Genomic DNA, 14,350 nt, shown 5'->3' with positions numbered 1-14,350 from the left:
CAATTTTGACCCAAGATTATACCACTTAGCAATGATATAAATCGTATTGAATTACTAAACTCACAAATCTCAACATATTTGATGTATCTCAATCTTTCATGATAAAAAAAAAACTATATTCGTTAAAATATGCAAATTATGTTGCTAAAGAAATTAGTGCTATCATGAATGTACATAGTTTCTCACAAAAACATATTCGTTACAATTGATTATGAACTGAAACATGGATGGGGGACAGGTTGATTTAATCCACATTCCCTACCTTGGGAGCCTGAAGAAGAAGACGTTTCAGGAGCATTTTAAAGCAGGTCCAACGTTGGGATTCAGGACAAAGCAGCTGTTATATCATCTGGGCCTCATTTGCATTTCAAAGCAAGGTCCAACGTTAGGATTCAGGACAAAAGCAGATATTGGGCCTCATTTAACTGTTAATGGGCTTTACTAGCACGAAGCCTGTATCTTTCTTTTGTGTGTATTTGGTTCGGTGGTGAAAGTAGTAGTAGTATACGAGAAACGTATCATCTCTCATTTCTCATCTCTCGACTCGTATCTTCCTCTTCTGATTCTCATCCCCCTTCTTCTGTTTCTCACAACCCTCTCTCTCTCTCTCTCTCTGTCACAGAGTTAACATATTCTTCAATCTACAAAGGAACGAAACAAGGTGGGCTTTTCCAAATCCAAATTCATTCTCGATTTCGTCTTTTCTTTCTGGGTCCTTGCTGAATTTAGGGATCGGATCCCTCCGATTTAGATTCTCCTTTTAGCTGTTAGGTTGTTATCTCACAGATCTTGCTCTTCGATGATTGATGAAATGAGTCAAATTCGTTCGATTTTAATTTTTTTTTTTTTTGATTCAAGCTCTCGATTAGGGTTAATGGGTATCCAAATAACTGATAAAGTTTTGATTTTTCTTAATTTCAGATTTATTGAATCAGTGTTGCCAATTTGGAGAAAAAGCAGAAGAAGAAGAAGTATGATATCTAGGTCGTACACGAATCTCTTAGACTTGGCTTCAGGGAACTTCCCTGTAATGGGGAGAGAGCCACGCAGGCGTCTCCCTAGGGTCATGACAGTCCCCGGAAACGTCTCCGAGTTCGACGACGATCAAGCCTACAGCGTCTCCTCAGACAACCCCTCCTCCGTCTCCTCCGATAGGATGATCATCGTCGCTAATCGTCTCCCCTTGAAGGCCGAGAGACGAAACGGGAGCTGGAGCTTCGCCTGGGATCAAGACGCTTTGTATCTCCAGCTCAAAGACGGTTTGCCTGAGGATATGGAGGTGCTGTACGTTGGCTCCTTGAGCGTTGACGTCGATTCGTATGAGCAGGACGACGTGGCGCAGATACTCTTGGATAAGTTCAAATGCGTTCCTACTTTTCTCCCGCCTGATTTGCAGTCTAAGTTCTACGACGGCTTCTGCAAGAGGCAGTTATGGCCGTTATTCCATTACATGCTTCCCTTTACGGCTGATCACGGCACGAGGTTTGATAGGTCGCTTTGGGAGGCTTACGTGGCGACGAACAAGCTCTTCTTCCAGAAAGTTATCGAGGTTATAAACCCTGATGATGATTATGTTTGGATTCATGACTACCATTTGATGGTCTTGCCTACGTTTCTGAGGAGACGGTTTAACCGGATTAGGATGGGTTTCTTCCTCCATAGTCCGTTCCCTTCTTCCGAGATATACAGGTCTCTTCCTGTCCGTGAAGAGATCCTCAAGGCGCTGCTGAACAGTGACCTTATCGGTTTCCACACGTTTGATTACGCTCGTCACTTCCTCACTTGCTGTAGTAGAATGTTGGGTCTTGAGTACCAGTCTAAGAGAGGATACATTGGTCTGGAGTATTACGGTAGGACGGTGGGGATAAAGATCATGCCGGTGGGGATCAACATGGGTCGGATTCAGTCTGTGATGAGATACTCAGAGGAGGAAGGTAAGGTGATGGAGCTTAGGAAGCGTTACGAAGGTAAAACAGTGCTGCTTGGTATTGATGACATGGATATCTTCAAAGGTATAAACTTGAAGCTTCTAGCGATGGAGCAAATGCTTAATCAGCACTCTAATTGGAGGGGAAGGGCTGTATTGGTTCAGATTGTGAATCCTGCTAGGGGTAAAGGTATTGATATAGACGAGATACGCGGTGAGATTGAAGGAAGCTGCAAGAGGATCAATGAAGAGTTTGGGAAGCCTGGATACCAGCCCATCGTATATATTGATACTCCGGTGTCGATAAATGAGATCATTGCTTATTACCATATCGCTGAGTGTGTAGTCGTTACAGCTGTTAGAGATGGTATGAACCTTACACCCTATGAATATATAGTGTGCAGACAGGGTCTGCTCGGGTCTGAATCAGATTTTAATGGTCCAAAGAAGAGTATGTTGGTTGCGTCTGAGTTTATTGGATGCTCTCCTTCGCTCAGTGGGGCTATAAGGGTGAACCCGTGGAACGTGGAAGCGACGGGAGAAGCTCTAAACGAGGCCCTCTCGATGCGTGATCCCGAGAAACAGCTCAGGCATGAGAAACACTTCCGGTATGTTAGTACTCACGACGTTGCGTTTTGGTCGAGGAGTTTCCTGCAAGACCTGGAGAGGATATGCGTGGACCATTTCAAGAAGAGGTGTTGGGGGATGGGGATCAGTTTTGGTTTCAGAGTTGTGGCCTTGGATCCTAACTTTAGAAAGCTTTCAATACCGTGCATTGTGTCGGACTACAAAAGGGCGAAAAGCAGAGCGATACTGTTGGATTATGATGGCACTTTGATGCCTCAGAACTCCATCAATAAAGCTCCCAGCCAGGAAGTTCTTAAATTCTTGAATGAGCTTTGTGAGGACAAGAAGAATTCGATTTTCATTGTCAGCGGAAGAGGAAGGGAAAGCTTAGGCAAATGGTTTTCTCCATGCGAAAACATTGGAATTGCAGCTGAGCATGGATACTTCTTAAAGTAGAATCCTTCTCTTGTTTTTTTTTTTATTTTAAAAAAGTAGTTATAATTATTCTCCTTCAGTGTTAATAACATTGCCTTTGTATTCATAGGTGGCCAGGGAACAAAGAATGGGAAACATGTGGTCAGAGCTGTGATTTTGGTTGGATGCAGATCGTGGAACCTGTAATGAAACAGTACACTGAAGCAACGGATGGCTCTTCTATCGAAATTAAAGACAGTGCTCTGGTTTGGCAATATAGGGATGCGGATTCTGGCTTTGGTTCTTTGCAAGCAAAGGAAATGTTGGAGCATTTAGAGAGTGTTTTAGCTAATGAGCCTGTTGCAGTCAAAAGCGGCCACTACATCGTAGAAGTCAAGCCTCAGGTAAGTGATTTTCGTTTAATGTGATGGTTTTCGTATTCTATTTCATGGCACTCAAATTCATGTTTTTATATAGGGAGTGAGCAAAGGATCAGTGGCAGAGAAGATATTTTCATCAATGGATGACAAAGGAAAGCCAGTTGATTTCGTGCTATGTATTGGAGATGACAGATCCGACGAGGACATGTTTGAAGCGATTGGTAATGCCATGTCGAAAAGATTGCTCTGTGACAATGCGCTCGTCTTTGCATGCACAGTTGGGCAAAAGCCAAGCAAGGCTAAATATTATTTGGACGATACTATGGAAGTGACAAGCATGCTTGAATCTCTAGCTGAAGCATCAGAGGCTGCAAACTTCAATATGCGTGAACTCGATGAAGCCCTTTGATTTCCAAACCAGAGTCCTTAGCAAGGTTTTGTCCTTTATGATCTCAGTTTCAGTTCTATTTTGCTCAGAAAGAAATGGTGGTGATGTGAAGCTTTGTTTATCTTTCTTTGCAGGATGTTGAAGTAACAAGCAAAACAGCATTTCCTGATCTTTGCTTTTTTTTTTCTTCTTCTAATATTATTACCTATTTGTTATTGTAATTGGATGATCTTGAGAAACTATGAATTGTTGGATTCGGGTGTTTATTGGAACTGTGAAAAAATGTTTTGCAAAGATTTAGATAGCTTGCGTGGACACATCATTTGTTGAGAATTTTTAATTATACATTTTTTCTTTGCTTCTTTCTCTTGTGTAGTTTTTGTTAAGTAAACTTTCCTTTTATATATATAACTGAGTTCGTCTATATACTCCAAACTAAACATACTTGTCACACAGTATGGGAAGTAGTATCTTTAGGATATACACAAGGTCTCTTTTACTCAAACAGAAGCTGGTGTTGGTGTTGATGTTGACGATGACGATGAGGAAGAAGCAACACGGTTCTCAGGTGGAATTTCTGAAAATTCTGATAGGATTGCTCGGAACTCATCGCCTGACATAGTCTCTTTCTCGAGAAGTACTTCAACAATCTTGTCCATGGCTTCACGATTGTTCCTTATGTGTCCCAAAGCTATCTCGTATGCTTTGTCTGATAGGGCCTTCACCGCTGAATCGATGTCATTTGCAAGCTTCTCAGACATGGAGTTTCTTGCCATCATCCTCATTATGACATCGCTTTGAGCTGATGAGTCCATTAGCGACCATGGTCCAATTTCAGACATCCCATATGTTGTAACCATCTGCAAAAAATATAACATCATGATGGCTAACAGAAGAAAACTTAAAGCGGGGACTGTTGTAGATAGATAGATAGATAGATAGATAGATACCTGCTTAGCCAAACCGGTGATCTGTTGCAAGTCACCAACTGCGCCAGTTGTCACCTCAGCCTCACCAAAGATAACTTCTTCAGCAGCTCTACCACCGAGTCCACCAACAATTCTTGCAAACAGTTGCTGTTTTGAGATCAGAGTTGGATCATCTGAGGGAATGAACCAAGTCAAACCTCTCGCTTGTCCTCTTGGTATCAACGTGACCTTTTGAACAGCATCGTGTCCTGGAGTCAATGTTCTGCAAGAACAAAATAAAAAGAATCAACTCTAGATAACGCACACGCACATGGTACTGATCTGATTCTGACTTACCCACAGACGGCATGGCCAACTTCATGGTAAGCAACCAAGCTTTTGCTCTTCCCATCTGTCATGACAGTTCCTTCCATCCCAGCTACAATTCTATCAATAGAGTCATCAATCTCTTTCGATGATATCGCCGTCTTTCCACGTCGTCCAGCCAATATAGCCGCCTCGTTCAAGAGGTTTGCAAGATCAGCTCCGCTAAATCCAGGCGTTCTCATAGCTATTACTTCAAGCGAAACACCATTCTCAAACTTCTTGTTCCCTGAGTGAACCTTGAGTATATCTGTTCTCCCCTTGACGTCAGGAACGTCAACAGACACCTGCCGGTCAAACCGCCCCGGTCTCAGCAACGCGGAGTCAAGAATATCAGCTCTGTTGGTTGCAGCAACCACAATAACACCAGTGTTACCCTCAAACCCATCCATCTCAGTCAAGAGCTGATTAAGCGTCTGCTCTCTCTCATCATTCCCTCCACCGATCCCAGTCCCTCTCTGCCTACCAACAGCATCTATCTCGTCCACGAAGACAATGCACGGAGCATTCTCCTTGGCCTTTTTGAAAAGATCACGGACCCTCGAAGCACCAACACCCACAAACATCTCAACAAACTCAGAACCAGAGATGGAGAAGAAAGGCACACCAGCTTCACCAGCAATGGCCTTTGCTAACAGAGTTTTACCAGTACCAGGAGGACCAACGAGGAGGACACCTTTCGGGATCCGAGCACCAACCGCAGTGAACCTCTCAGGCTTCTTCAGAAACTCCACCACTTCCATGAAATCCTGCTTGGCTTCATCAACTCCAGCAACGTCGTCGAAAGTCACACCAGTGTTTGGCTCCATCTGGAACTTGGCTTTGGACTGACCGATCTGAAGCGGGAAGCCTGGACCACCACCAGGACCACCGCCCATTCCACCGGAAGACCGTCTCGAGAGAAGGAACAAACCACCAATGAGAATCACAGGGAAAGCGAGGTTCCCAATCAAGTTGAGCAACGGAGGAGAGCCTTGGTCTTCCTGATCACTATGCGCTGCGAAATCGATATTCTTCGCCCTCAGCTTCTGGAGAAGCTCCTGACTCAACCCCGGTAGCTGCACGCGTACACGCTGGATCCTATTACCAAGCTCAGGAGAAACAGCTTCTACAATGGCTATAGTCCCATTCTCATACAAATCTACTTTGTTAACTCTCCCTTTGTCTAAATACTCGAGGAACCTAGAATAAGACATCCTAGACGAAGAAACCTCTTGTTCATCTGCTGCATTTGCTTTCTCAGTTCCAAGCAAACTCACTCCAGCAGCTGCTGCGTTTCCGAGTAAAAGCTTAAAGAAACCTCTTCTTGCTTGGTGTTTGTTCACATCCAAAGTAGCCTTCACAACAGTAACTTTTGATGTCCTGTTAACTGAAGCAGACGTTGAGGAGATTCTAAACTGTTTAGACCTTTGTTTAGTTGATAGTCCGCTCCCGAGAAGACAAGCCGATGAAGAAGCCATCTGAAACTATACATCAATTCAACAATAAGAACAGTGAAAACAGTTTAAGACACGATTACAAGCTAAGGAGTGAAAAAACAACACGAGATCCAAAGGAAGAAGAACAGATTGAATTGAACATGCAAGTTTATAGTAACAGTATAATCAACATGGAGTAACCATTAGCGATGCATAGAAACAGATATAAAAATCTATCAGAATAGACACTAATTAAGTGTCACACAATATCCCTCCAAACTCGATAGAAAATTCTGACAAGTTAATTAAGAGAGAGAAAAACTCGAATCGACAAGATTGGACTAGCTATAGTACACAGAGTCAGAGCAAAGACAGCCGAAGAGAGCTGCTTGAGATTACTGGAGATGAGTGAAGAGAATCATACCTGTGGATATTCGACAGACGAAGAAGAAGAAGCTAATGTGAAAGACGATTATTGTGTTCGGTTTCAGAAGAGAACTAGTAAGACTTGGAATTTTTTTGAAGAAAAATAGATGTGGTTTCCCAACTTCTTACGTGTCTTCCTGTAAGTGGCTGGTTTCATTTTGCATAAAATAGAAACAATTACAATATATATATATATTTTTAGAATAAAAATTATATTTTGTTGCCATCATTACAAAAATATTCAAGACTGAAAATCTATTGTTTCCATCTAATCTCTAAGTAAACACAAAGTATCTTGTAAAATTGAACTGAATTATATAAAAGGTTAAGAACAATATGCATCTCAGAGATATAATTTTTATTCTAGAAGTCAAGAACATGTATAATTAACCAAAAAGAAGAGAGTTTTAGTAGCACAAGGAAGGCCCCATGCATCATTTCGCAACAAGGCAAAATCCCAAAGAAAGAAAGAAAACGTATTGAGTTTGGATAGTGTCTAATAACATCTTTGCCGACATAGCATCCAAAGTACACAATAATGACTGATCAAATTTTCTCTAGTCAAAGCTTTATCTCTGTGGTCGGGATTAGTCATGCAAAACACCGAAGCGCCAGAGGTTATCTTGTATTGACAATTTGTCATACTTCAACGCTTATGCAGTTAAAGAAACTACAAATACAATGTCGTTGTAGTGTTGGTCAGGAACAACATGCTGCTATCTACGACAATAATGCTAGATTCAAATTTTCCAGCTTTAGGACTACTAGATACATATCATAGAATTGAGAATTTCATTTTTCTGGCTTTTTGTATTAATATCAAAAACGTTATTTTTCTTTCTTACAAACTTATGGATTGTTTACATGGCTGACTCTATTAACTGAGCATGCCTGTCTGCAGTCTGTATATATAAACACCATACTATTTTACATATCACTCATCAGTTTTTGCTTTTCTTTCTCTTCATCCACACAAACAACATTATTTTATACACATATTGTTTACCGTTTACGTATAATGATCCCTCAAAGCTTTGGAATCACTATTCTCAGAAGCCCATCCCTGCTCCACATGCAATTATATAATTGGTATTAGTGCTCTCTATGAAACTAGACAAGTTCTAGATAACTTTATATAAGCTAGTAACTTGTACTAAGAACTAAAACTGGAATCTGTAAGCACTACTTTTTGAGGTGTGTACTAGCTAAAACAGCTAGTCATAATGCTGGGTTATAGAGAAGTACAGTTTCTACTTACATAAATTCAGCAGAAACGTTATCCTTGTTCACGTTGCTGGGTAGTGGCCAGGAAACTTTGAAAGGTCCTTGTAGTATTTCTTGCTTGTGATACCCACAGATTGAACCTTTGGTGCCTGCATCAGCTTTTTGACAGACAGCTGTGCGTCTCCCTGTCACAGTCAAGCTGCAGTGGTAGCACGATTTGTTACCTAATGCATACAAGTGTGTGTGTGTGTGTGTGATGGGAACAAATTGAAAAGATGTGTGAGGATGAGTTTTAGTTACTTTATGTTGTCAACCTCCACTCTTATATCATTGATACTGGCCCCTGGTAGCTCTACTGCCACGACATAGTTATGCTCATATTCTGCAACATTCAAACTCGGAGACCAGACAGTCCCTGCAAAAAGAAAGCATGCTTGTATTAGTTCCCATGTTTTTCGATGAATAATGTGTTTGGTTGAAGTAGGGTTGCTAGAGTCTGTATTTTTGGCTGTAGTAGATTCAGGTCGATGTCAAAACACTTTTGCTAGTTATTAGATAGAACAATTGTGTGTTTGCAGTATAAGAAAACATTGAGTTCTACAGAAATGTATCAGATTATAGGATAAAAAGTAGTGTATCCTATGCTTAGTTGTATGCGTACCTGGATTGGCTAACTTAGGAAGGTCAGGGTTATATGGCTTTTCCAAGTTTTCCTTTGGCTGGTTTAGCAAATCAGGCAAAACAAAGAAGTCTTCTTTTGCAGCGGGCTTGGAAAAATGTGGCGAGGCGTACTCAGGTCTGGAAACCAAAGGTTGTTCTGTAGAAGAAGGGAATCCATTCGTCTTGGTAGATGCAGCGTCCTGTGGTATGGTCCTCTGCAAAATTAAATTTCTTTTCAAAGAAAGTATAGGATCATTTGCAATTTCAATCACCAGACAAGAAGGATTTTATATATGGTACCTCATCAGTGGAAGCTTGCCTCATGAAAAGACCCTGTGCAGAAGAAGCTTGACGAGAAAAATAGAGCCTGCTGTCACCTCTTCTAATGACAGAGTTCTTCAAAGTGATGCCGCTAGACTGAGGTATAAACTGAACAAAGACAAGAGAAACGAGTGAACAAAACTATATGTGCATCTCAGCTTCACAAAGATCAGAAGGGAAGTTGGGGTACCTGGTCAGGGGAAGCCTGCCTCATAAAGAAGCCTTGTTCAGAAGATGCTTGCCGAGCAAAAGCGATTTTATTGTCACAACTTCTGATGACAGAGTTCAAACTGCTACTACAATTCTGAGGCATGACAAACAAAAAGAGAATTTATAAATCAAAAAACGAAAGAAGCGAAAGCAAACTATCTGAGGCAGATCAAAGAAAATCATAATCAGCAAAGCAGTGGTTGGCTCGAGATCGTTCTACTACTACATCGAGAATCGAGATCGTTCTACATCCGATCATAGATCAGATAAAAGCACCTCACGAGTCCAACAAAGCTAAAACCCCCTAGGATAAGCATATCCAGAAAGCCTAATTCCAAAAAATCGCCAGATTCTTACCAAGGGGACGAGAGACGGCGCCGCAGAGATGGGATCGTTGGTTGCTGAGGGGAAGTGAGCGGCGACGGTAGCGAGTCTGCGCCTAGCGGTGATGGAATCGAGCTCCATATCTCTCTCTATCTCTCTGGTTTTTTCGGATGAGCTGAGTGAACAAAAGGATGAGAAAAAATAAATGTGTGTGGCTTTAACTTTGCGCGCGTCATTCGAAAATATCTTCTCAGTGTGGTGGGCTTGTGGGGATTGATTTGATGGGCCTGTGGGTATTTGATTAGACTAGACATCAAAGACAACGACCCGTTTTGAGAAATACAGTGAATAAGAAATCTCTCAGCGGTAAATTTCTATGACTAGTAAGTATCAATCAACCAAAATAATGGATCTCTCTCATTCACATACATACATATGGGAACGACTTATCAATCAACCAAAATAATGGATCTCTCTCATTCACATACATACATATGGGAACGACTTATTGTCGTGTGTCATTATGTATCGTAGAAAAAAGTGATCATAGTACAGATGAATTGTCATTCAGTAAAGCATACAACCTTCAATATAAGTAAAGATGTGGATATTACCATGACCAGACTGACCATGACACGTTATTTCGGACTTTCGCCAGATAATTTTATTTTTTTAAAAATTTAATCCAATCATACTACTAGCTAGACAGAATGACAATTCAACTAAAATCAATACTGATTGTACGGAAGAAAGCAATTAATATTTTGCTTGTAATGTTTGTTACTCAAAACGACCTGAAACCAAACCATTAAGCAACCTATAATTATATGCTTTGCCACACTAATTAAACTGATAAATTTCGTTTTGTATGAAAACTCCAAACAGAATAAAAAACCTCAAAAGAACAAAAATAAAAATCCAAACAAGACCAAGCTAAAATTTTTTATACCGTATAAATTTTATAAATTAATATTCGATAAATTAATAAATTTTAATCCTAAATTAGATCTGTTTTAAAATATGATATGAATCGATAAGATAATAAATTTATAACAGTTTAGAAAATCATATATAAAATATATATTCTTATTAAAATTATAAATTAGTAATTTGTATATACAATTTATGTAAACATAAGCAAAAAAAATTATTTATTTTTATATTTAGAATATAGTTCATCTCAGTTTTTTCTTAAATTCAATATATTTTGATAGTGTTTAGTAAATTTATATTTAAAACAACACTTAAGTTATATGAAATACCAATAATAATATAATATTATAAATTTTTTTTTAAATCTGATTAATTTGTAATTGGTAAAATCTAAAAAAAATAAAGTTTTGTAAATTAATAATTTTATAAATTAATAAATTACCATAGTGTTATTAATTTATAAAACTATTAATGTACATTCAATTCTAAAAGACGAATAATACTTTTAGAAGTCCATTAAATTTATAAAAAAATATATTATAAAGTTTCTTATCGACAAGAATAGTATATTGTCAGCAAAGGTAACGCAAGTTGCATTGTCATAACAGAGTCGGAGCAGCGGTAATAGTTTCCGTAAAAATGCATCAAACTCCAACAACCATCGTCGTCGGTTGCGACTCAACAAAAAAATCAATCAAAAGTTGAAAACACACAAAGCTTAGCTACAAGCAGCTCCTACGTTCCGATCAGATCCAACCACGCCCCACTTCTCTCCCTCCTCGTAGGTCTCTCTCTCTCTCTTCCTAATTTCATCTTCTATGCGAGATTCGAATCTGTGACCTCTTTTTTTTTAGCTCATTCCTGATCCAGATTGTGAGGATTTATCTTTTCATCAATGCCTTGAATTTTATTGAGCTCGGAATCATTGAGCTTTCCCCTGATTTGGAATTGGTCAGAGTTTAAATCTCATTGAGCTAAATCGAAACTCAGATTTGTTTGTTTTTTCTAGATTCTAGTGACGTAGTAGCTTTCTTGATGTCGTTATTGCTTAATATTAATCTGTACTTGAAGCAGCAGCTTGTTATCTTTCTTCTTCGTTAATGTGGCATCTCTAGTTATTCACTTATTTTGTCCCCTTATTGATATGCCAAAGTATTCAAAAAAATTATCTTTTTGTAAAGTCTTTTGCTTCTTATCTGACTCTGAGGGAAAAAAAACATGGCTTTTCGTTTGGTTTGGAAGATCCTGTGTTTGAATCTTTGCATCAGCGTGTTAGGAGCTTGCCTTGTTTGAAAATGCGGCTCTTGTGATTGCTTATGCTTCTGTTTGTGAAATTTAGGTCAAACTTCAAGTGATTCCAGAGAAACCTCATTTCATATTTTCACCAAAAACTGAGGTTTATACCTTCTTTGAATTCACTTCATCTGCTGGGACATATAGAGAGAGTTGAAGACTGTATCATTAGAACATATCTGTATATATAGTGAGTGCCCACTGGGTCAAAGATAAAATTTTCGAAGTCCCTGTTGGGTGATTAAAGGCTGTGTGTACTAGATCGCATGCTCTGTCAGAGTTGTCTGTGAATGGGAGCCACAAAGGTTGGCTGTTGAGTTTAAGATTATTGATGGAGCAAAGAAAACAGCTACGCGGTAGTAGCACCGTCGAGGTTATATCCAGTCAGGGAGATGTAGACAGAGAAGAGGTTTTAGAGCCTTTTGATATTGAAAATGAATCCAGGAAGGAGTCCAGCAGTTTTGATGTTGGTTACAGTTCCGGTGATAGCCTCGAAACGTTGCCTAAAGCCTCAACAGAGGCCATCTCTCCCGCTGACATTCTGAAAACACTCTTCTTTATACTTGTATGGTATACTTTCAGCACATTTTTGACTCTGTAAGTATGTCTTTGCGACTACTCTTTCTCCTTCTCTTGTTTTATTGCCTTACATCTATCATTGAAGTTGTTGGCTTTTTTTCTAGGTACAACAAAACTCTCTTAGGAGATGATTTGGGGAAATTTCCTGCTCCCTTGTTAATGAATACCATTCACTTTTCTATTCAAGCGGTTTTATCAAAGATGATAACTTGGTATTGGTCGGGAAGATTTCAACCTGATGTTGCCATATCATGGAGAGACTATTTCCTTAGAGGTAAACTAACTAAACTATGTCATGAACTCCATTTTCTACTTTTAAGTGCTAATGAGCATTTCCTTATCCATTCCGTGGATTTAGTTTTTTTTTTGTTTCAGTTTTCGAAGTTGAATATTTTGAATTTCTGTGAACTGATGACCCACATGGACTTTCCTTTCACAGTTGTACCAACAGCACTTGCAACTGCTTTGGATATAAATCTGAGTAATGAGTCACTGGTCTTCATATCGGTTACTTTTGCAACAATGGTTAGTTGCTTAATTTGATATGGTAGAGGTCTTTGCAACTTGTTAGGAATTTGTGGGTGATAGAAGGTTAGACTTGTCTAATGAAATTCACATTATTTTTCATTTGCAGTGCAAATCTGCAGCCCCAATATTTCTTCTTCTGTTTGCTTTTGCCTTCAGGTACTTTATCTATAACTATATTTTTATCTTGATATTTAAACCATGCTTGAAGGTCTGTACTTAACAAATTTATCAATGGTAGACTCTATAGCTTGAACTAAAACATACTACTACTACTACTTTCGTTTACATTATTCTTCCATTACAGATAATTTTTTTTCAAACATCACACTGAATTTTTGCTGCATTTTCATTACGGAGAAATTCTATCATTTTTGTTTGTTGTGTTATTCTGACACGGTTTCTCTTGTAAGGTTGGAGTCTCCAAGCCTGAAGCTTTTTGGCATTATTTCAGTTATCTCAGCAGGAGTGCTGTTATCAGGTACATTTTTGATGCATTCTCCCGTCTTTCAACGTTAACCATTTTTTTCTTCCTGTTCGCCAAATATCCATCTACATGTCTTAGTTCTAATTTTCCTAACTAAACTGTTAACTTGTATTCATTTGCATCCAGTTGCAAAGGAGACAGAGTTTGAGTTTTGGGGTTTCGTTTTTGTCATGCTCGCTGCTGTCATGTCCGGTTTCCGTTGGTGTATGACCCAAGTTCTTTTGCAGGTATTTTATCCAAATCAGTTTCTAATTCTCTTCTAAAACTATACCTCGGATCTTTCTGTATTAACACTTGGTTGTTGTTTTCCAATTTTTTTGGTGCATCCTGATGACAACATGATGTATAGAAAGAAACCTATGGTGAGTTCTGCTCTTAGTGTTTTCTTGTCTTCGTTGTTAAGTTCTTAAAAGTCACAATTCATGAATTAATCTATACTTCTTCTCTTTATCTAGGCCTGAAAAATCCCTTCACATTTATGAGTTACGTGGCACCAGTGATGGCTATAGTGACTGGTCTTCTTTCTCTCCTTCTGGATCCATGGAGTGAATTTAGAGAAAACATATACTTTGATAATGGAGCGCATTTTACTCGAACTTGTTTCTTGATGCTTTTTGGTGGAGCATTGGCTTTTTGCATGGTAAGCATTTCCTAACAACTTATAGTTATTTATGAATGAACACGTTAGCTTTTGCTCACTAGTTAGTATTTTGTTTCAGGTTTTAACTGAGTATATTCTTGTTTCGGTTACTAGTGCTGTAACCGTCACAATAGCGGGGGTCGTTAAAGAGGCGGTCACCATAGTGGTATTTACTACATTTTTACCTTTTTCTGATTATGCTTGTTAGTATGTTCCGGATGTGATAATAACCTCTAGCATTTCCGTACTTTCCAAATATATATTCATAAGATTAGGCTACAGTGAGTTTTTATTCGTAGGGATGCTCTTAACTGGTGAAGCTTAAATTGTAAGTTCTGAACT

At 39.1% G+C, this 14,350-nt stretch overlaps 4 protein-coding genes across 6 annotated transcripts; 2 read left to right on the top strand and 2 right to left on the bottom strand.

Moving 5' to 3' along the window:
- The first annotated feature begins 505 nt into the window (after positions 1–505).
- Positions 506–4,038, top strand: LOC108820591 (probable alpha,alpha-trehalose-phosphate synthase [UDP-forming] 7). Its single transcript, XM_018593561.2, has 5 exons — positions 506–661; positions 922–2,946; positions 3,039–3,312; positions 3,386–3,722; positions 3,811–4,038. Exons 2-4 carry the CDS (start codon positions 974–976, stop codon positions 3,695–3,697), a joined length of 2,559 nt encoding a protein of 852 aa, XP_018449063.1. The 5' UTR covers positions 506–661; positions 922–973; the 3' UTR covers positions 3,698–3,722; positions 3,811–4,038.
- A 14-nt stretch (positions 4,039–4,052) lies between these two features.
- Positions 4,053–6,960, bottom strand: LOC130505749 (ATP-dependent zinc metalloprotease FTSH 8, chloroplastic-like). 2 transcript variants are annotated; one of them, XM_057000355.1, is made up of 4 exons: positions 6,811–6,960; positions 4,942–6,434; positions 4,627–4,867; positions 4,053–4,536 (listed from the first exon to the last, which is right to left on the bottom strand). In XM_057000355.1, the coding sequence occupies exons 2-4, from the start codon at positions 6,426–6,428 to the stop codon at positions 4,177–4,179; spliced, it is 2,088 nt and encodes a 695-aa protein (XP_056856335.1). In that variant the 5' UTR covers positions 6,429–6,434; positions 6,811–6,960; the 3' UTR covers positions 4,053–4,176. The 2 variants fall into 2 exon arrangements, with proteins under 2 accessions (XP_056856335.1, XP_056856336.1); XM_057000356.1 differs by having other exon boundaries at positions 4,942–6,428; positions 6,811–6,958.
- A 642-nt stretch (positions 6,961–7,602) lies between these two features.
- Positions 7,603–9,748, bottom strand: LOC108820595 (uncharacterized). The gene is made up of 7 exons (XM_018593570.2): positions 9,585–9,748; positions 9,208–9,321; positions 8,997–9,125; positions 8,698–8,911; positions 8,337–8,451; positions 8,071–8,235; positions 7,603–7,875 (listed from the first exon to the last, which is right to left on the bottom strand). The coding sequence occupies exons 1-7, from the start codon at positions 9,690–9,692 to the stop codon at positions 7,839–7,841; spliced, it is 882 nt and encodes a 293-aa protein (XP_018449072.1). The 5' UTR covers positions 9,693–9,748; the 3' UTR covers positions 7,603–7,838.
- Positions 9,749–11,067: 1,319 nt separating this feature from the next.
- LOC130494772 (probable sugar phosphate/phosphate translocator At1g06470) lies at positions 11,068–14,174 on the top strand (the record flags this gene model as incomplete). 2 transcript variants are annotated; one of them, XM_057000354.1, is given in 10 exon segments in its annotated part: positions 11,068–11,265; positions 11,824–12,374; positions 12,461–12,630; positions 12,796–12,881; positions 12,991–13,040; positions 13,295–13,362; positions 13,495–13,595; positions 13,718–13,730; positions 13,824–14,008; positions 14,088–14,174. In XM_057000354.1, coding segments are annotated over 9 exon segments (1,026 nt in total), but the record flags the coding sequence as incomplete, so codon positions are not given.
- Positions 14,175–14,350: the final 176 nt, after the last annotated feature.

Source organism: Raphanus sativus, unplaced genomic scaffold (genome assembly GCF_000801105.2).
Source record: "Raphanus sativus cultivar WK10039 unplaced genomic scaffold, ASM80110v3 Scaffold2555, whole genome shotgun sequence".
Classification (NCBI taxonomy): Eukaryota; Viridiplantae; Streptophyta; class Magnoliopsida; order Brassicales; family Brassicaceae; genus Raphanus; species Raphanus sativus.
Note: the sequence above shows the minus strand (reverse complement) of the source record. Positions and strands in the feature narration are given on the sequence as shown.